Source organism: Apteryx rowi, unplaced genomic scaffold, assembly GCF_003343035.1.
Source record: "Apteryx rowi isolate R43461 unplaced genomic scaffold, aptRow1 scaffold_249, whole genome shotgun sequence".
In the NCBI taxonomy this organism is placed as follows: domain Eukaryota; kingdom Metazoa; phylum Chordata; class Aves; order Apterygiformes; family Apterygidae; genus Apteryx; species Apteryx rowi.
Genome location: NW_020448852.1, coordinates 561,251 through 583,888, shown reverse-complemented (window position 1 = coordinate 583,888; position 22,638 = coordinate 561,251). Strand labels below are relative to the sequence as shown.

The 22,638-nt window shown below is 38.6% G+C and overlaps 1 protein-coding gene across 1 annotated transcript in view; it reads right to left on the bottom strand.

Moving 5' to 3' along the window:
* Positions 1-18,739: 18,739 nt before the first annotated feature.
* Positions 18,740-22,638, bottom strand: part of EFNB2 (ephrin B2) — a 44,545-nt gene continuing 40,646 nt past the window's right edge. The window contains exons 3-5 of the mRNA XM_026066812.1: positions 21,570-21,662; positions 20,699-20,812; positions 18,740-19,122 (exon numbers count right to left, since the gene is read on the bottom strand). Coding sequence (XP_025922597.1) covers positions 18,740-19,122; positions 20,699-20,812; positions 21,570-21,662 — 590 coding nt within the window. The remainder of the gene's footprint in view (positions 19,123-20,698; positions 20,813-21,569; positions 21,663-22,638) is intronic.

The window sequence follows — 22,638 nt, the reverse complement described above, 5'->3', positions numbered from 1 at the left end:
TTGTAGTGTTTAAGCTGACCTTTGATTATTTGAATTGAATCTGCCATGGATATACTCAATGCTAAAAGTTGCAGTGACCACTGGCAGATTATTAAACCCTGGCAACTCAACAAATATTTTCATTTTAATTGAATAGAATGATGACCCCGTTCAAATGTTCCCATTTTCATCATCTGGGTTAGAAACATCAGCTGATAATGTTGTCAATAAAATCGGCTGTCCTCGCAACTCAACTGATAGCCCTGGGCAATGATGGCTTCTTTCAATTAGCACTTTGCCTTGCAAAATTGGCCCCTGCATAAATTGGTACAAACACTCAGTGAGCTAAATCAGATGAGACTGAACAGATAAATATGTGAGAGGAGACAGTATTTATCCTGACCAACCTACAAAAACAAACTGAAATGGTAGKTTTTTTTTGTTTTGGGTTTTTTTTGTTGTTATTTTTTGTTTTAATTAATAAAACAGCCTAAGTACAACAGCCTAATAGTTTTGCCTCAAGGTACAGGTATATGTGGAATGGTGTAGACTTGATTAGTTTGGACTTGATTTTTTGAAATAGATGTTCAAATACAAGCCTGAAGAGGAAAAAAAATGAAATACCATCATCTAATTTTTGGCTGTACGTGAAAGATATAAGCTTAAAGCATAAGAAACACATGTAGTTACTATTTTTCAATCCATTCTTTTGTTTATATATTTCTGAAGCTATACAATATTTTACAGGGTGAGTGAATCAAAAAAAATGAAGAGACAAAGGAGAGTTAGTGGTTCAGTGCTTATCTACAATAGTTACATATCATCTTAAGAAAAATAACTGACATTGCAGAAAACAAATTCACAAAAAAAATCAATCGCAATCCTTCTTTAAGAGCAAGGTAACGTAAGCTTACAGTTACAAAGCACTGAAGGGCTTGTGTCTTCTGAGTCACGTGATTAGTCCTGTGGCAATGTATACGTGTTTTGCTGAAACAAGGCAGCGCTAACAGATACTACTGAGACATTTTTGGTAGCAAAAGATGTATGTTTTCCAAAAATATTGTATAGTATAGTATGTTAGAATAATAAAAAAAAAAAAACGTAGACCAGATCTGTATCAGGTGTATAAGCTACTACAGAACGAGTAAGGAATCAAATATATCCAACAGGATAGGACTACCCTCCACCAACTCTGTGCTCCAAATCTCAGTGGTCAGAATAATTCTGGTTAGCCAAGAGCAGCTTTTAATATCTTCATGCCACATTCAGTGAATAGCTGTGCTGATTGCAAGGTGTCCGTAGGAGGAATAGGGAACTGTGACATGTGAGATGGATTTCTACAGAATACTGTGCCCTGCCTGCCAGTATTAACCTTGGCATTTGTCCTGCTTGATCTTTACAGTGTTGCTCTCACTTATCGAATATCATCCTATATTCCAGTTTTCCTAGCCCGTCCTTTTGCAGGAATACCTCCTCTGCACTTAGAACATAGCCATCTTCCCTCAGCTGCTCGGTAGTATTCTGAGATGATATTTCCAAGATAAATTTACACTTAAAATGGCACATTGTTTTTCCTCATTTTATTGGTTGTGATACTCCTGGCATTTTCCTTCTGAACTCTCTTTTCTAAAAGTTTTCTCAAAGGCAGCCAAATATGCAAGTTCTCTTTTATTTCATAATTCCAAAAGGGAATACAGAAAGTGCTTGCTCTGCTTTTTATTAATGCATAGTTTACAGTGAAGATAAKCCACATGATCCAAAGAACAAAAACACCCACTTCATGCAGGTGTGTGGGCATGGTTAAGTTTTCACTGTGCTGCCAGAAATCTAATGCAGACCTTGAGATTTACCCTTGTTGGACAAATATGTAATCCTTCAAATGATTTTGCACCCAATACCTCGCTAGTAATATTATAAAAATAAATAAATAAACAAAAATCTGGCATGTGCCACTTAGTACAGTCTTTGAAAGGCCCTGGTACAATAATGCTTTACCTTGCTTAACCAGGGGAAAATAATGACTAGTACTCAATTGTTAACACTTCTTGGAAACCTCGAAAACAATCTTTTTGTCCAGTGAAAAAAGAAATCTTCATAGGTTTTCACACAAAATCTCTAAGAAGCTATCCAAAATCTACATTTTTTTTTCTTCCAGGATTCTTCCCCCTTCTGTTTTCCTATTCTGTTTGGCTCTGCTCTTACGTGTTAATATGAAGTGCCATTTTAAAACAAAAGGAAGTTTAAGCAAAAATATATAAATTTGTTGATGTGACTGTATATCAAACATAACAGTTGCAAGCATATAATGCACTGGAAGATGTGAATTCTTTATTATCGCATCTCAGAAACAAATTGTCCATTTCCTGACATAACAAGAGAATTAAAACGGAAAAAAGAAAAAAAAAGTAATAATTTCTTGTTTCCTGACCAGACCTGGTTCCTGCGTGGTACTGTCTCTACATCACACTCCTGGGCATCTGCCCTTCTGGGAGAAATTATTTGCTCAGGAGCATCAGTGTGTGAGCACTGGCCAGCTCAGGCCACAAAGTACTAGGGCTTTTTTCACATAGATTCAAGTCCTAGCTGGAAGTAAAATACCTAGAAGAAGTATTAGACTACTAGAGTGTTAACTTTGGGTAAAGGCTACTCGAATGTAGCTTTATTGTTTCTGGTCCTACTGCCTAGAGCCATTGCTCTAGGTATTCACACTGCACGATGCCTGAGCTAATAAGCGTGGCCAAATCTGAGTTGCTTCTGTGGAGTCATACCTGGCTTTACATTGTGGCTGTGTTCATGTTTGGCTGTGCCTACTGAGAGGCTCCAAGCAAGGTTTATGTTCACCTCACTAGACCTGACCCTATGTGTAAGTGGCATGTTGGAGGAAGGAGACATTGGTGACTTGCCAACAGTCACCCACTAAGTCAGTGTTGTTAGTGGAAGCCATATCTTCTGATTCAAAAAGCAGTGTGGTATTGTTTTGACACTGCTGTCTCTCATCTTCAAATGAAAGTGTTGGAAAGACAACTTTCACTCATGCATTTTAATACCTTTTAATTTGTGCCTTACTTTGCCCCACTTACTTAAGCTTCCTCCACAAGCCCTCCCATTGATGTCATTAAAATACCAGCATACAGTGATTGGGATACTTTGAATATCCTTCCTGAGAAAAGATGGAAGAATTTTATCTATCTAAATCTTATCATCTCATACAGACAAAAAAGCCTCTTCAAACAAATGCCCAACATAACAGGTATATAAGAAATTATGTGGGCAGATAATTATGTTAATTTATTATTATTATTGCCTTTTTCAATTACTAAACTATTGCATATTAGGACAGACAAATAACTTCCTCTTAAACAAAGTCAAATAATTTTTGCACTCATGGATTTATAAACTAGAGGTTCTCAAAATGCAATAAGCATTGCAAACAATGCGTGATTCAGTGTTTTGGCTCGCGGTAGAAATGTGTATCCAAATGTCACAAGCAATGCCTGCAAGACAGCAGGACTTGGTAAGGCTGCAGAGTGATGTGTGGAAGCATACAGAAGAGCTGAGGAAATGTTTTTAAGATTTGTTTTTTTTTTATGATATATGTGTAGTAGTACATAACTGCATGATGTTTTTGGTAGTCCTCCTCCATCTTCTACTGTTTACAATTCTCCATTGCTGTATCATGTCTCTCATTACACTGCAGTCCTTCTGGGGCAGGGCTGGTGTCTAGCTGAACAGTCTCTAAGGCATCTCAGATACTGAGGGTGTCATAAATACGTATTTTTAGTCCTTGCTTCTCCCTAGTCATATTCTTGTCTCTATTTATTAACTGCCACTCTTTAGAAATCCTGGTTTTGAAGATTTGCCACTTCCCTGCTTCTCCATGGTGTTATGCCTTCAATCTGAGCAACTAAATTAAGTCAATAGCACCCAGCTTCTCTCTCTAGGCTTTCACCTGCTGCTTCAAGGCAGAAAAAAGCAGTTGTCCCCAGCCTGGTGTTTGAGATGCAGCTGTAGGCTAATTATCTCTCTGGTCTGTCAGCAGAAAATTTAAAGAAATACACACTTTTCCCCTTTTTTCTTTTCTTTTAAGTAAACCACAGGCCAACTGTTCTCCATTTAATTCTCTATTTAACCCCGCTGACTTCAGAGCCTGTACATAATAGCTGGATTTAGTTGGGTAGATTATGATTCACCTAGTACTCCCCAGGCGCTAGATGGGGAATTCAAGCACCACATTTGGGTCTCTGGATTCCACTACAGAAATCAGACACCTAAAATTTAGGTCTGATCATTGCCATGCTCTTTCTGCATCTGGGACACCGAGACCTACGTCAGCTGTGCCTAAGGCTGCTTTTCCCTCCCACATCCCTTCAGACTGAGGTTTCCTGCCCCACCTTAGTAAATAAATGGACGAAGGGCAGTTAAAGACACAGAGACTCTCTTTCTTCCTTTCAGGTTATATATGTTTAAGCTAGTGCCTGTGATTTTAGGGAAGATTCAGCCTCATTTCTAGAGACACAGAGTTTTTCTAGAAGCAGGCATGTAAAAAGAACTCTAGATATATTAGCAAGATAGGAAATTCATTATTCCTCTTCACAGCAGCAGGAAGGGATGGAAAACTTATTTTGATAGGTGACAGCTTTCTTTAAGACCTATTTAAGTATAAAACAATAGGGTGACCCAAAGTTTCCACCTGTACTATGTGAACACTACTAAAATAAGCATATGGAGCAATGTTGAATTCTCTGTTGACCTAGCAGTAATTTTATTCATGTTGCCATGGGGAATACACTGCTCATTAATTAGTTTACTCATCCTTCATTTTTTTTGCATTAGCTTGTACACAGACATTTCTAGGTTAAATCAATCATTTGTCAAAGATCTGATGGGTCGGCCATGTCCTTGTCGGAGAAAATGGTTAACACTGCATTAAGCAACTGAAAATTGTCAGCTCTGCTAACAGAAGAGAAAGAGGAATCTGTCCAAATCTCCTGGAATTAATTCTAAAATAACAAGACAAATCAGAGAGGTTTTCCTACATTTATTTGCCACCTTGTAGCAGAGAACTGAAAATAGTTGTATACACCTAGGCAACACAAGCCCTTGGAAAAATCAGAAAAGACACATGGCATAGGATACATCATGTTACTGCCTGAATGTAAAATACTGAAAACATCTGAAAATGTCATCTGTGAATCTTGACTGTTGGTGGGAACATCTCTCACCCAGAGTTAATCTTTTTCAAGTGCAAGGCCTCAGCTGTTTCCTCAGCACTTCCTGCTGACATCCCTTCCTTTGATGCCAGCACTAGCTCTACCTCTTTTAGCATAGAGTAGGTAGGTGTCTTTAACATGAGGATAGATTTTGTTTATTTAAGCTTAAACAACATTTTTCCTCGCTCTGTTTTTGTTATTGTTCTTATGATAGGGTAAGAATGGTTTCCATTTGTATGTTAATGTCATTTGATTTAATACTTTCCAGGTTGCAGCTGTTAGGAAAAAAAAAGTCCCCAGAGTGCTACAATGGGAGGGTACTTTCTTCATGTATTGTACACTTCTCAAAATTGTCATTATTGTACACTCCTCAAAAACGTCACTGCTGCTAGACAGTTCATTATAAACCATCTAGTTCTGGCTCTCAGTGGTAGAAAATGCACAAGTAAGCTGAATTCATAAGATGATACATTTAACAGTCTTCCTTTGGTGGAGTTTCTGCCTTTCCTCCTGTTGAGAAAAGAAAGGCTGTTTACTTCCTAGCTGCTGTTCTAATTTTAAGCCCCTTGTAGTTGTATGAACCTCAGGGGATCTAAAACCACAGTGCTGAAGGGGTTACGCATGGTTTTTAGCAAAGAAAATGTGTGCCCAGACTTGTTGCAGCTTTTAAAATGCCATCTAAAAATCAGTGTATAGGAGTCATCACAGGCCAGCCACTGAGCATAAAAAGCAGTACTTTAAAAAGAGCTTTTTATTGTTCAAGTACTTTAAAAGAGTATTTTTAAACATCTGGAGCTGTGAAAACTGTAAGGCTTAGACTGTACATTAAAGGAGGAGGCAGCAGATGGCAAGAAGCCATGGAATCAACAATGTAACACCTGGTTTTTGACCTAAAGTGACTAAGAAACTGAAGATCTCATCACTGGCAGCCACAACTCCCCTGCAACATGATCTCTTCTCTGATATATTTGTCTAATGCTCTTTTTAGGCCTCCTGTAGGCTCTAGCTGCAGAAAACAATCCCACAGAGTTCTTTGTCTCCTTGTAGAAATAGGCAAAGAGATGAGAAAGMAAGCATGAAAGATAGCAAATGAGTCCTGGCAGTGGGGGGTTCCCCTCTTCAGTTACCATGACCAGCTAGCATGTCCGCTGCTCCAATGCAGAAATTTAAGTTTTGTCTTTAAAATCACCAGGCATCTCATACACCACACGGATTCCCTATTTTTTCCTCAATTTCTACACTATAGCATTCTCACTTCCTGGTACAGGGGTCTAAATGCATCAAAATGTTTCTCAGTTCACCAAAAGGATTGCTTCTAGGCACTGTCTATTCGTCTCAGTCCAGAGCACATCCGTACGTTATTTGGTGTAGAAGTGTACAAATCTTTCCCCAAGTCAGTGGGAATTATGCCTGCATATACCATAGCTGAATATGGTCCTAGATTTACTGTGTCGTCAAGCATTCTTAATACAATAGCATTTGTCAAAATGCCAGTGTGAAGTGCAACTGAATTTCAGGCAGCTGTAGCACTGCCATATGCTGCCCTTTGCTTAAGCCATGACTTAAAGTTCAGCTTCCCATTTAGAGCAAAAATTGACAGATTCATCTTTTTCAGATCTTTAGAAGCAGTCAGGCACTTAGCTTTGTCTTTACTGATCTAAATCTTTCAGATGGGCACTACTGACACTCCCCACTGCCATCGAACCCAATGGGTGCCTAGATTTCTGAAAAAAAGCTTCTAACCAAGTTCACTGTCCACCATTAATGAAGCGTTTGGGGTCTCATCTCAAGCTAAAAGCTCAGAGGAGAATTTATAAATGGGTACATTGCCAGTAAGACCTAATCCCCCAGTTACGTTCAGCAACACATGCTGAATCAGCATAATGTAAGGGTCAGAGCCCTCAAAAAAGATTTGGGCTGCTTAGACGGGATTGCAGTCTCTTCTGTGAAACAAACCTTGCCCTCTATGCTGAAATGGAATTCCCTAAATATCAGGCTTTGAGATATTCTTGGTGGGTCTCTCTAACTGAGTAGAAAAACGAGAATGCTACTGCAGACACCTGGAGAAGCAGGAAGAGCAGGGTAAGAAGTAGACTCCTTAGACTGCTGGTTCATGAGCTCTTCTGAGCGGTAGCTGTGCAATTATCAAAAGTGATAAAACTCCAGAAGAAAAGAAAAAATGACGGACTCAAAATATCTGGCAGTGTTCTTATCTGAAATCATATATCCATATCCCTGCTCTGAACCATACTGCCCGTGCATTTTAAAGCCAGATGAATAATCTATACTGGAAGGCAAATGCATGTTCTAGAGATGATGGAGATGGTGACAATGTCTGTCTGCTAGCAGGAAACCTTAGTACTTGGGAAAGGACTTAGCCTTTTCTCAAAGTATGGTCTGTCTACAAAAGATAGATTGAGAAATAAGGCAAATTGTTAGAATTGTTAGTACATGAATGATTCACTTGGTTTGTGAGGAAGAAAATGGATTAAGAAACATCTTTGGAAAAGGAGTTTAATGCACCAGATTGGAAGATACAATGACAGAATATTCAGACAAATATTTCTTGATAATGTATTGTAAAGGAAATATCCTGATTTCACTGTAAAGAAACAAAGGTAGAAACTTTTTAAGCTTTGTGACTGCAGCCAAAAGTATAATCCTCTCTTTCTGGATAGGATGCCTAAGAAGTGCTGAGCAGTTTCAAATCCTACTACTATTAATGAAAGCTTGAAGTGCTTATCACCATCCAAGATGCAGATGTTTTATAGGAGCAGTGTGGCACAATGCTATGAACACAATAATTGGCCATGATGGCATCCAAACTGTTTGATAAAAAGTTCCATCTCGGCTCTTCTAAGATTACACTGTTGTAAAAGCCTGTGCAGTCTTGACTAGCAAACTATATATATTCCTAATCTCCCTATTTTTAAAGGATACAGCAGAACTATGGGAGAGTTCAAAGTACAGCAACAAAAAATGTTTGGGGCATGAAAAATTCCATAAATGGAAATAGATTGAGGAGCCTGAGTTGCTATACCATAAGAATGAAAAGAAAAAAAAAAAAAAAAAGAAGAAGAAGAAGAAGAAGTAGAAATATGTTAAGAAGCGATAGAATTTGGGAGTTGATTTCTCTGTCTCAAAAGACAAGAATAGAGGTAGTTTAAGTACATTAAAGGTGGAAAGGTGAAAATTGATCAAAGAAAACAGTTTTTCGCATGATGTGTGACTGAACTATAAAAAAAGCCATAGAATTATAAAAAAGCCACTGAGGCCTAGAACTTAGCAAGATTAAAAAAAAAATAGAATTTGTATACTGGTTAAGAAGCCTCAGAGTTCTGACTTTCACTGTTTTTAAAGAAAAAGAACTTGGTATGCTCAACAATTCTGTTTATCTTAAAATAAATGGGTAGGATTTTTACAAGAACAATATTTCTAAGAGGCTTGGAAATGTTACTAACTCTGTCTTATTTTTTTTAATGATTTAATTGCCACCTGATTCATGGTTGTCAATTGGTTAGTAATCAGGAGCCAAATTCTTCAGTCTTTGCACTGAAATCAGTCAACAGCATCAGCAAAAAAAAATCCACTTCAGGTTTAAGAAATCACTTTGGGGTCAAACACTGTTCCAGGAGGTAGTAGTAATGTTAAGTGGAGTGTTAAAATAATAAACACGGAGTATAAGCCTTCCCAGACCTCCTTATGTGACCCAGAAATAGCCTTTCCTGAGAAGCTAGTGCCTACCTCCAGGTCTGCACAGGATACTGCTGAGATAGTTGCAGCTGTTTCTTCCTCCCTCAGTGGTTTTCACCACACATGCAGGTTCCAAGATTTTTAATTAAGCCAAATCTTCCTCATTGTTCACTTCTCGCTGGCAAAGTACTCAGCAGCAGGAGAACTTGGATGAACTAAGCCATGCCAAAAGCGCTGCATCAGCCCCCACATGCATTCCTTAAATGATCAGCCACTTCCAAGAAATCTTTTGATTTCCAAATGGTCGCTCTGTCATAGCCATGTGTAGAAAGCATATGTGCTGTGTTACTGAATACCGCGTGGATCTTTGGCCCTGCATTTATCAAACATACAGTACAACTGTAAGAGCCACGTGAAACTCCTATCCGGTGTAATACACAGCAGCTCCTTTCTTTAAGGAGGATCTATCAAAGCACCGAGGACTGAGATCTTGCCACCTTTTACCCACCTCCTCAGGAAAGCCTGAGCAATCCAGTATAATCCCTCATTGTAAGCTGGTCACTGAAAGAGAGAAAACAAAGCCAGTCCTTATAACTTTTGCAAGTAGAGATGAGGCCTTTATGGACAACGGTATATTGGTGTTTGGATCTGCCAGCAAAGAGGCATAAGTAAAATATGACAACAAGATATTTCTCAAAGCCCTTATGTAATATTGACACAAATGTGAGTTCTCCTGAGCCTCATCTACATGTTCGTAGGCACTGATCTATTAATGGTGTCTTGAGTGAAGGAATGCTGTGGAAACATTGCAAGCAGCCAACTACATGGAAAAAAAAAAAAGTGTTGTATAATTTGATAAATATAGTTCTGCTATCCTTAAAATATTTAAGCTGGGGGAAAAAACGTAAAGGAAAAACGTCTGCAGTTTTAAAATACAGCATTAGCAGGTTGGAAGAGGGGTGGCAAAAGGGATTTATGTTTGTCCTGGAGGAGCAATGCCTTAGTATAAATCCTTTGTAGTCTGTGTAATCACATAGGTTACACCTACTGGTGGCCAAAGTATCCAGACTTTAGTTTTATCACTGCTTATCATAAGAGACTGAAAGAACAAAGCTACATAAATAAGCTCCAACCTGGTTGCCACCAGACTGGTGCACAGACAGTAAAACCAATTGCACTTTCTGCTTCTCAGTATTGAGCTGACTTAAGAAAAAAAGAATAAAACCAAATACTGATCATTGCCAAAAGTCATTCTGTCTTTCAAATATGTTCACTCAAATTTGAGTGGCAAACCAATCACTATGGCTTAATTCTGCCCAAATGATGTCCTCCACAGTAAACTGCTTACATTTTTCTGAAAAGAGATTTAAAAAAGATTTAAAATTTTTAAAAAATTACCAAAAAAGAGAAAAAAATAACCTGAGGTATTTTTAGCTTAACATATTGAGGAAAGGAAATATAAAACCAAGTGGATTGAAATGAGCTATATTTAAATTGTATTTAGGAATTTCACTATATTCTATTTTCCTTCAGATGCAATTGAATAAATACAAAAGACAGAGATAAAGCTACATAAAAATTCAAGCTGAAGCTGATTGGAAAATAAGGGGCTTAGAAGAAAACATGTTCTTCGTATGAGAATTGTCCCATCAGAATGTTTTTTTCAGGAAAAGTTCTTTCCAGCTGAAATGCAGACCCAGTCATACAAAAGAAGGAATGTCTAGGTTAAAGTTCGAGAAGGACCTTTCACTCTCAGCAGTGAGAACTTTGTCCTGAAGTGAAACCCCATCTGGAAAGATATGAAGCCCTACAAAAGGCTTTGCGACTGGCAGGGCCAGTGGCATCCTGAGCAGGTGATTAGGACATGGCATCAGAGTACATGATAAATAGTCTAAAGGAAAGCAGCCACCATTTTCTCAAGTCTGGAAATCCAGTGGAAGACCTCCAGAGCTAACAGTATGAATCTTTCCAGCCTGAACCCAGCTTTGAGGCCTATACAATTCACATTCGCTTTATTTTTTTGTGTACAGAAAGAATACATAGCACATAGTGAAGGAAAAAGCATGGAAAGAATATAACGTATGCAATTAATTTTAACTCAAGAACCTGAAAATCATTTGGTTTTCCCTGAATCTTGAGATTTTTCAGTGATACACATAGCTTTCTTTTGCATTATCTTATGGTTTATGAGCCTTCTAGCATCACATCCTTTAGTATTTCTTCACAGTGATGAAGGCTAAAACCCTTTTTCTTATCAATAAGTATTAGGTTTCTCATGTAACACATAATTCCAACAGCTGAGTTCAGAGAAAGCCAACATTCAGTATTGTGATCCAATTACACGATTTGGTAACACTGGGACCATGGCATGTGTGGATGAATGGTTAAAGTGAGAACAGCAGACAGGTGACCTGCCAGTTATGCGTACGAAATAGAATTGAATGCAATAATAGGAAGGAATGAGTTTAAATATTATAAGAGAGGACAAAAAGACACATTAGAATGTGAACAATTTTTATTACACATTTTCTAGTAATCCAGCCTATTTTTAATGAACAGATATAGCAAATTGGTGAAAGATGTTCAACAAAATACAAATTACAATTATTAGGGCATTTAATAGCAGTCTCTTATAAATACATTTATTGTTGGTATGTTTTTGAGTACAGTCTTTGTAATATTCAGGACAACACTCTTATAAAGCACTTTTTTCATAGCTAAGAGGTATAATAAAATCTGTATGAGTATTGCTTATGCATGTGCAATTCTGAACTGTGATAAGTAGTATCAGATACTAAACTGAGCTACACTAATTTGTGTCTGCTGAAGGTCTGACCTAGAAGCAATCACTTCCCCACACCTGATGGATTCCCAATAATATTAAATTAATTTCACTCCCTTAGCACCCTAAGCATATGGGGTTCTCCCAGTGTTTTTACAGAAACACAGATCCTATTCCATAGCTTTCAAAAGCTATGCACAAGTTTCTGTGCTGTTTGGACTTCTAATAATCCTATAGTTACCCAATTCGAGCAGATCTTTGATCTCTTTTTCACAAAATCTCAACTTCAAGAAAGCACTGAGCTGCAGTCTCACTTCTCCATCCCATTGTATTTCTCTTTTCCCTCTCAGGGTCTAGCAGAACAACCTGGAATCTGATATCCTCACTTGCTTGAAACAACAGCCAACAGTTATCAATCACACAATGTTTATTTCCTTTTCTGCTATCAACATTTTTCTTCTACATGCTAATACCTGTTTTCCATTTCAGCCTTTATCAGAGCTGTAAAGACCTTGTCTCTCCAACCACTTCCATACCTGGGCTTGTCATCTTGGTCTAATTTGTCCCCAGCACTTTATCATTACAGTTATCTCTAAAACTCTGTAGCAGGAAGTCACCACCCTCTCACGCACCTTCCCCCTCCTCCTCCCTCCATTCCACGTGAAGCCTTTCTCCAGAAACAGCCACCTGTAACTCCTCATCTTCACCAAGTGTGGGCAGGCGCTTGCCCATGTTTCGCAAGACTCCCTGCCTCCGTTTGCCAGCACTTCACTCATTATCACCAGATCCAAGCACAGGTGAGGATATCATCTGCACACTATACTTCCAATAGTCACTTTATTTCCATTCCCAGCCCCATRATTTTATCTTTAGGGTGTTTCTGATGGGTTACATTATGCCTTAATTAAGCATCAACGCATTTCTGAGAGTCACGTGACAGCTATTATTTTAGTTCATAGATTATAGCTCAGTTAGCTATATAACCATCCAGATTATGAATGTCATAATGAAGACTATATGGTGGTATATTCCCCAACCCTCTTCTTTTTCCAAAATGAATATTACTTGATTACTGATCTTATGCTTCATGTAACAATGTGCCAACTACATAATGGCTGTGTTTGGTGGTTTTTTAAACCTTGGGCTTTTTCCCACCAAAGTTTATTGTGTGGCTACAAAGATTGAGGGTGTCTCTTTAAAAAGACTGAATTTGCTTTTTCTTTTATTTTGCTAACCACTGCACCACATTTTGAATGGTTAACTTTTCTGTAGAAAGGAAATTTACAGTGCCCATAGAATCAAAATAGGCATGCTGCTGACTGAGTGAGCTTTTGATCAATGCATCATGGAAAAGCTAAAGAAGGAGGTATAACATTTCAAACATAGGTAGTAACATTTTGTTACGCTTACTCTGTGAGGCACTATTTTATGTAACAGATTCTTATTCCACTCTAGATGGATAACAACTGTGAATTATAATTTTATTTTCCACTTAACAGAACCTATTGGCTTGGACTGGTTCTTGCCAGGGAACCAGGCTTCATAATAAAGGCAGTAAATTCTGATTTTGTGCTTATTTCATAATTAATAGTGCAGTGTCAGCAGCAGTGCAAAATGCAAGTGTATTTTTTTTTCCTCTGCAAGTTATAAAAGATGGGTTATAAGTCAACAGCTTTATGCTGAGTGTCTAAGGCACATACCATTTACTAAAATGAGTTTAACAGACTCAGTGGAGATTCAGTTTTGTGTGTGAACGTATGTGTGTAAGGCCCTCCCATTAACCCGGCATCTTTTTCGGCAAGTGCAACTATACAGATAGAGTTACACTGGCAACCATTCTTCCCCCCTCAGTGGAAATACAGTTTATAGCAACACTGCTTTTGCCTTATTGCCAAAACAGTAGCAAAAACAGGGGGGGTTGTCAGCTTACTTATGCTGGTTATAAATATATATATATAGATATATATTTAGTATGGACAGAAAAATGAGGCACAGCAAATACCATGTAAACCTGACACTACTGAAATATTTTTCTGTTATCACCACACTCCAGTATTTACCAAAGCCTAAATAAAAGCAATAAATTAAAGCCTTAGCTGTCTGATAGAACTGTGACTCTCTAGCTTAGTTATGTCAGAAGAAACTTTCGGTGTAGCCCCAACCTGAGCACCTCGCAGCTGTTAATGATATAGCTACCCTCAACAATTCACCAAGCCGAGCAAGTGAAATCCCCTGTGTGCGAGCACAAAGCAAAGCGTAAAGACGTGATCCAGCCGAGTACGCCTGTGACTCTGAGTACACAGCCCTACTTCCTTTGGAGTGCCTCACATCTATCAGTGCAGGATTAGGCCCACATGATTTACCTGAGAAGTCGGTGGATGCTCACATGCTCCAACATGTGCACTCAAGTGTTCTGCTGGACCAAGTGACTTGCCCTTATGTAGTCACAAGTTGAATCTAAACATCCATGTATGAATTTCCCCCTAAGATCGTCCCATTACAGAGTTTGTAAACGGGACCAATAACATTAGCTCTGCCAGCAAGAAGCCTCCTTGTTGCCATGCTAGCCCAGCAATTCAATAGTCTCTAGGGCTTTCCGTAAGTCCAGTTTCAGAATACTTGCAGCATTGCAGCACACACAGGGCCTCAAAGTTTACCTTTGTCAGTCATTTTTTCCCTGATTATTCAGAGGAAAAAAATAAAATAAAAAAAAGAAAGACAAATGGGAATTACATGACCATCACTATGAATAACAAAAGCTCTATGACAAACTAGCATCAGTTGTTAAAGTGACAAATGCATCTTTCCCCTCTTTAGACCTTCCCACCTGTTACTCCATGGATGACCATTCCATTTATGCGCTGCAAGCAGGCTGAAAAATGCTTCACTTTCAAAGGTGACTGGACTTTGTTAAAAATGAAAGTATTTGTTAAATGTATCAGTTATCCTAGTGAAAATGACATAGAGCAACACAACCACAGATCTTGTAGTAAGGCATGTATTATCTGCACATGTTGGCCCCAACCTTCCTTAACTTGGCTCTTACCAATAGGTCTGTGGTTTCAGAGTACTTACTCATAGCAGCAAAGCAGGGACAGGGTACTGCAAAGCCCCATTGAAAGAACATATAGAGACATTTTGGCCTCTTGGCATTTCTACCCCTTCCCTATTTCTCCCAGCTTTTTCCATCTCCCGTCCCCTCTTGCTCACCTCCACCTCAGCCTGGCCGCTTCTTTTCCTCAGCAGCAGCGAGGAGAGCAACAGTGGCCAGAAGGGTTCAGGTATATTTGTTTCTCTTGCTCTGCCCACAATATAACCCCATCCCATCATTTCTGGGTATTACCTGCATGGGTATAATCTCATCTCCTAGCTGGCTTGGCTACTGCACCTGCTACAAGCCCACTGACTTCAAAGGGCGTAAGACCCCTACATGGATTTTATAATCTGATGATATACATAAGAGAAAGTCTGGAAAAGAAGTAGGTTTACAGAAGTCAGTATATTATAAGGCGCTTTCTTTCTTTAGAAACCACCAGCAATCAGGGTGGAGAGAGAAAGAAGGTGAGAGAGAGAGAGAGAGAAAAGAGAGGGAGAGAAGGAGGGAGCGACGGAGGGACAGAGGGAGGGAGGCTTGGTGTTTTTCTTATTTATATCTTTTAAAAAAGAAAAATAAAATGGCAAAAAAAAAAAGAATAAAATACTTAGAAGGCAAGGTTTCCATAGGAAAAAAATATTTTATTTTTTTAAGAACAAATTCAGTTTGAAACAGACGTGGAATGTGATTCTCATAATTTTCATTTTCTGGGAGCTAATTGCAATGTGGAACTAAAGCAGATTTCAAAATTATGACCGGCTAGTTTAAAAACAAAACAAAACAAAAACAAAAAAAAACAAAGAAAGAAGAAATTATTTATAACTCAAGCATAATACTGTGTTACTTACAAACTGGACAAAGAAATTCTTAAATAAATATTCATGGTACACAATTTCAGCACAAATATGCGGCAATTTGGCAACCTTTTATACCATTTTTTTCCTCAATACAGTGCAAAGGGGAATGACACTGCCTTTAAACAAGCTGTAGCTAAATACATTGCAAAATTCAAATTTTATACAAAACATCTTGCTCAGACTTTATAAAAAAACAACATTGCTCTATATACACAATCTGATTAAGAAAAGCCATTTTTGTCTTGTTTTCATGTGTATTTTTTTTTTATTTAAAAAGGCAAATAAGGCTACTGTAACACCCCAAATCCATATACAGTAAATCTGAACCTATTTACAGCATCTTCACTTAGACATGATGGTGCAAATTCCAAGTCGGGTGACTAGGGATGATCATACAAGCAAGGCATTTACAGTAACTTTTCAAAGCTGAACCAACGTCAAATAAAGGAACAGTTGGTAGATTGTCATAATTCTGCACCAGACACAAAACAGACGCACAGCACATTTTTTTTCAATTGGTTGCAGGTTGCTCTTCAGCAATTCATCTGATTTTTTTCACAGTTTAGTACATAACTAGAATGTAGCCAACTGATGAAGCACAGATTTGATTTAATAAAAATCAGAATCAGTAACCCCCTCTTTTCCCTTTCTCCCCCTCCCCCAAATAAAATCTTAATGACTTACAAGAGAACCTTGTATGGATGGATTCACAGAAAGGAAGGGTTGCTGAAAAGAATTACATATGTACTGTAGTTAGTCACCATGGTAACCTTCCACAGAACCATGGGTTGGGATTTTTTGTTTTGTTTCTCTCTTTTGGACCAACATCCCAACATCATTTTCAGGTTCAGGAAACAGAGAGAGTAATCATTTCTATGACAGTTTTTTTTGTTTTTTTTTGTTTTTTTTTCTTTCAGGTGCTCACTGGAGGCCTGAGAACCCTAAAATGCTGTTGCTACATTTTCTTTCCAAATCAGAAAGCAAAGTGTTACCATAGTAACATGACTATGTTAGAAATGTCTATTTTGCATAGCACATAAAAAAGTAGTTTTTTTTTTTCTTTTCCCCCCAGGGCGGGGACTTTAGGGGAATAACCATGCTAAAGAGAAAACTTTAACCTGAAACCCCCCTCTATGAATCTTGATGAAATCTACAGAACACTTCAGCCCATAAGGCAAGGGAAAACAAAACACAGAAAATAAATGCCAGAACACCTTGTCATTGTTAAATATGCAATGCAGTAACATTTGATTTTCTGATATTCTGGGCCTTTTATTTCCTAGTTTACTGTTATATGAGATGCCTTTAAAGGGCTTTAGGTCTTTTTGTATATGCTCTCATTATTGTTATTTTGGAATGGTTGTTGGTTTTTTCCCAGAAGTAGTTTCCTTTTTTTAAAATTGTACATGTATATATGCATAAATATACACATATATGTGTGTGTGTGTGTGTGTGTGTGTGTATAAAATGATGACAAGTTAAGACTATTTAATTGCCGCAAATGAATTTCACATCTTCTGGTGTAGATTCTGTGCAATCTCAAAATATATATTAGTAAAAAACAAAACAAAAAAGTAAGAAAGTAAGAAAGAAAAACTCTCATATCCCTTGTGTTCTATACACCTATTATAAATAAGACATATCTTTCTTCTCCATCTCAGTGTCATAATTTATTTTATTCTTATGGACTGCAAGAGGTTTGCCATATGTGCTTTAACTTTGCAACAGAGCACCAATGAACTGCTGTGTCAGTTACAGTACCTACACCCACCGTGCAGGGACAGCACTACAATAAACCAAAGTGTCAAAAGGCTCAGTCAGAAAAAATTCTGATTTATTTTTAGAGATGACAAAGTTTTTTTACAACTTTACCAGTAATGGAATTACAGCTCATTTGACCATTGGCTTATAATCATCTTGGTCAGATTTGGCTCTCTGCTATTTTCTTAAATGCTTTCCCTGTGTTTAGTATAATGTGATAGTATAGCAGCTGAGTCTGCTTAAAAGTCATCCAAAGCAGACTACATTTTTGCTACAGCTTCAAAGCTGTATATTTTATTGCCAGTACCACAACAGCCCTGCCCTAATATATCCTCAGTGGCCTACTATTGTCTTGTCCTCTCCAAGCCTGTTCATTTACTAACAATACCCCCTTGTTCTACTGTACGGAAGGTACTATTTTTTCTGCACACTGGTACTTGATAACCATGAATTCCTTCAAATGCAGCCCTAATCCACCACGCGTGTTATTGTGTCTCCTACTTGCCTCTCAAAACTCAGCATACCAAAGTGCTGTGCTACCTAAATGGTTTCTTCTTCCCAGCTTCTATTTTTGAGGCAGCAGTATTCAGTTGCAACTGCAGTCAGCCCTTCCCTCCACCACCCAGTCCTGCTCCTGACTTTGTTGTTGACAGCCTAACTTTTTGGCTGGAAGGCTCCTTACTATCAAACACAGTTTCTATAAATGTATTACCCATTCAAGTGAGGCTGCTGTAGCAGATGGATGGAGCACGGATCTCCAAACATTAATGTTCCATTAGTGATTCACGAGGTGGAGTGAAAGGAAATCTTACGTGAAGGATGGCAGAGCCCCGGATAACAGAAATAAATGGAACAGTGACGGACTAAAAGCAAGAGAACTTTAAAAGTCTTACTTAGACACCAAGGTCTGTGTGACAAATCCAGTATGCACTGAGAGAGACACACAAAAGTCAGAAGATTGCATTTCAAGCTTGATATCCTAGAGCACTTTCCCAGGATGCCTAGAACTATTAACATCCACGGATCACTCCATCTTCCCTTGGCTTTTGTACATGCCTGAATGCCTGCAGCACATGGCTTTGAGGATGATGAATGTAACAAGAGTACAGCAATCAGAATGGGTATCTTCTACATTAAAGTCTTCCAGCTTTTAGTGAATACTTATTCACCAAGATAGGAATTCTACAGACTAGGTAAGCTGTCCAGCTCAAGTTGGCTCTCGGAGAAACAGCTGTCGCCTTTTCTCCCCTGTGCTTGAGTCAGTACTAGCGCACAAGGCATCATCACAAACCCCAACAGAAAGCATTTGACCAGTAAGTTTCCTCTATGACTCAACTGTACCACAGAGTTGGTTTTGTGTTTCTCAGACCTTGTAATAAATGTTTGCTGGACTCTGAGGAGGCATCTCTTGAACTATATACACCGGATGTCCATAGTCGCCGCTGACCTTTTCATAGTGGGGGCAAAAGACACTGTCTGCAGTCCTTAGAGGAATGATAATGTCACTGGGCTCAGAACCATTGTTGTTGCCACTGCGTTTTGGGGTGGCTAATGTACTAAGTGAGAGAGTTGTAGTGTGCTGCGGGGAATGCTTCCTGTGTCTTCTCCGGTACTTCAATAAAAGAACCACCAAAGTGATGATGATGACGATGAAAATGATGCACCCTGATGCAATCCCTGCAAATAAGGCCACCTCTGAACCCAGTATACTGGAATGCCCAGCCTTACTGCCATCTGTGCTAGATCCTAGAAAGAACGGAAATATAACAGATAAAAGTTATTGCCATCCTGCAACCAATTTATGCTTTTTTAAAAATGTGTAGAGTAAGCAAGACTGGAAGAATTAACTGACAGCTAAACTTTGACAAACCAATTACCCTGTTAGATAGCTAAATGCAAACAGCTGTAGTCAGCAATCAATATTAAACAAGACTGTGTGTCTGCTGGTCTCACTTTTACGCTGCTCCCAAACCACACTGTTTCATACATCATCATCTATCAGCAGCAGGGACTGGCACTGACAAGGCAGCCTTTGATGCACACCGCATCTTTTAACAGATGCTAGCCAGCTCAAGAGGGGTGGGACAGGACTGCAAGGAGGCAGTAACACAGGGAAATGACAGTTCTCAGGACAACTGGCACTGTTTAGTGTCACACAGTTCTGCTATTTTATTTTTTAGATATTGATTTAAGTTAAACAGCCCTCTGTGCCTATTTATGATGTAGACTCTTCTTGCTTGCGAATGAAACAAAGGAGCTTGAGGCAGTGTGGGAGATAGGCAAAATGGTTATAACATATATCTGTGTGTATTACCTAACTTACGCTTATTAAAAAACAAACACACACACACATATATGGAAGTTGGATGCCATCACATTATCAGTTTGTCACAAGAATTAAATGAATGCTCACTTGACACTTTCTCACTTGAAAGTTTGAAATAACTCTTCCCTCTCTTGATGCTCACTTCCAGAGGAATAATGCTACAGATGCTAAGTTCACATAACTATGAACTTTTCCAACTGTAACCTTAGTATGAAATTGCTGAAGCCCACGCAACAACTGCCACATCAAAGATTCATTAGCCTGGTAACAAATGATGTAGCTAGCAAGGAAAATTTGAAGCCATTTTTGAGAACCCCAAAATCAATTGCCAGCAAGTTTTGCTTTGTAACATTCCAAATTCACAGAATTTTCTTCCAGAGACCTTGTGTCTTAAGAGTTGGGCTTTTTATCTCATTCACCTAATGTGCAAAATTCATCTTGAAGATATTTGTTTGGAACCATCAGTTTATCTTGTTAAGCTAATTATTAAAAAAAAAAAAAAACTTTTAATTTACTGAAGGACCAGTCATTCATGCATAGACTTTATACGATAGGTTAAAAGATCAGGGCATTAATTATAGGTGCCTTGAAATAAACTTTATAAATGGCTGTCGAGAACCACTTGATAATGTATTATACGGGAAGAGAAAGACAGAAAGAGTCTTTCATCTGCCAGAGTACTAAATGTAAGGCAGCACTTACCATCGTAAAGCTGCTTAGAGAATGTCCTATCCAAAAACTTTCCTGTAAACGAGTGATATTCTTATAAGATGTAATTAACTTCAACTGCAAAGTGAAAGAGGGGGAAGAGTAGCAGTTGCGAAAACTTAAAGCTCCTAGATACTATCCATTGGAGCATCAGAACTCATTTTTGCTTCATCTCAGTATGAAAATATTTATTTTATCACATTTCAGTGCTAAAATAAAAATGAGCTTGGGGACAAAGGAGGAAATCTGTCAGAGCTATTTCCCAGGTCAAAATGCCACGATATCTACCTGAGTGATCCTTCACAAATGGACTCGTCGTGGAACTTTTCCCATTGGTACCAGCTTCCTGCTCTGGGCGTTTAGTTGGATCCGTATTCCGAGGTAACCCAGCAGAATTGGGATCTGTGAGAAAGAAAAATGATTCACTGCAACTTAGACGTTTGATGATATTAAGCTTTATAACCTGGTTATATTTATCATGAGACATGAATAGCTTTGAACAGAAGAATCTTTATGCAAAGGACTATGAGATATAAGAGTGTAATTTTCCTTTTAAAGCAAAGTGGTTATATTAGTTATTTCAGAGGTTTAAATTGTGAGGCCATCTGCAGAAACTATAGGGATTCCTGTAACTGGCAAGAAAAGCTTTGCAGATGACATTTCAGTTTAACTGAGGAAGCTGATTGACTACTAAACCAACTTCTACTTAGAAGAATAATTCTTTCTTTCTGCACAATAGGTTATCTATATATGAAAAGAGACAATGAACAAAAACCTCTCTGTAAATAGAATTTATAACAAGCAAACTATAGAAATATTAGCTTCCCTCCTTTCATTTATTTTAAGTAATTTTGAATAGTGAAGTTGTGGCTTTTGTTTTTAAAATAAAAATAAAAATGACTGAAACATGTTACTCCCAGGTGACTTTTCCTTCTAGGGAGCTCTCCAATGAAGAGATCTTATTACACTAACCCTCCTCCTGTAGAAATCTGTCAGTAGCTGAGGAACAGAAAATAGGCTTTGCTTTCAGACTACGAGGGAGGAATGACCATACTAGACTTGGTTGGCTCTCTGTTCTACACTATTAAAAGAAGCCTGAAAACTAAAAGGGTACTGGGACTGATCAAAGTGATTTCATGAAACAGCAGATGGTCTTTACCTTGTCCAACTTTCATGAGGATCTTCATGGTTTTTGTCTGGCACACCCCTCCCTCCTGGTTATCCAGGCCCTCCAAAGACCCATTTGATGTTGCTGATTAAAAATAAAAAAAAATAAAAATAAAAATAAAAATCAGGAAATCAACAGGCAAAGTGATGTGAACATGAGTGTCTAAAAAGCATAAAGTCTTTTAATCTACCAGGAGCTGTTCTTGTTGCTCAGCTTGACCTACGGAAAGTTGTGAAATGTTGAAAGCCAAAGGAATGAATACATTGGTAAGCTGTACAATATATATAAATGGAGGAATGTGTTATCAAGGTTTCAAATTTACCCAGCAACTTTTTTTCTATGCACAACTGACTGACTGACTGGCTTGGACAAAAACACAGCACCTTCCTAAAAGGTGATGGAGTCAGCTGAAAAGGAAGCCCTGGCAGACTCAAAGGAGCAAAGCACTGAAAATTCACCTCTTTTTTTTAAAGCTGTGTCTTTATAATCACCATGTTACACCTGCTTCCTCTATTACAAATCTCCTGCTGGAAGAAGTGAACACATACAAAAGACCCAGGTGAAAGCTGAGATTCTGCACTGATTGGAAAACCATTTAATATTTTAAAGTATGATCTTACTTTTCTCAGTGTTCAGGAGCATTTGTGGAGGCGGGGGCGGGGGGGTGGGGAGACACCTTCTATTCTCACAGAAACCTTTTCACTTACACAAACAAATGGGTGCTTTCCCCTGCGTCTATATTGTTCATGCTTATGCTACGTGCAACCCCACTGCGAGCTGACATTGTAAAGTGATTTGTGTGCGAAGCACAACTCCCCTGGAGAATCCAAAACGTTGAGTCACACAGTCTAGGGGTACGCGCGTGCATGCTCCAGCCCAGAGCAGCACGGAGCCAGCCGTTGGTTACAAACCCAACCAGCTGCTGGAGAAAAGCTCAGCAGCTCCTGAGCTGTGAGCACTGCAGCCGCACCACCCCGGGGACCGGGGCGAGTGGGAGCTCGGTTAGATGTGTGCACTGGCGTCACTGTAACGGTGGCAAAGCTTACACATCGTGGTCAGG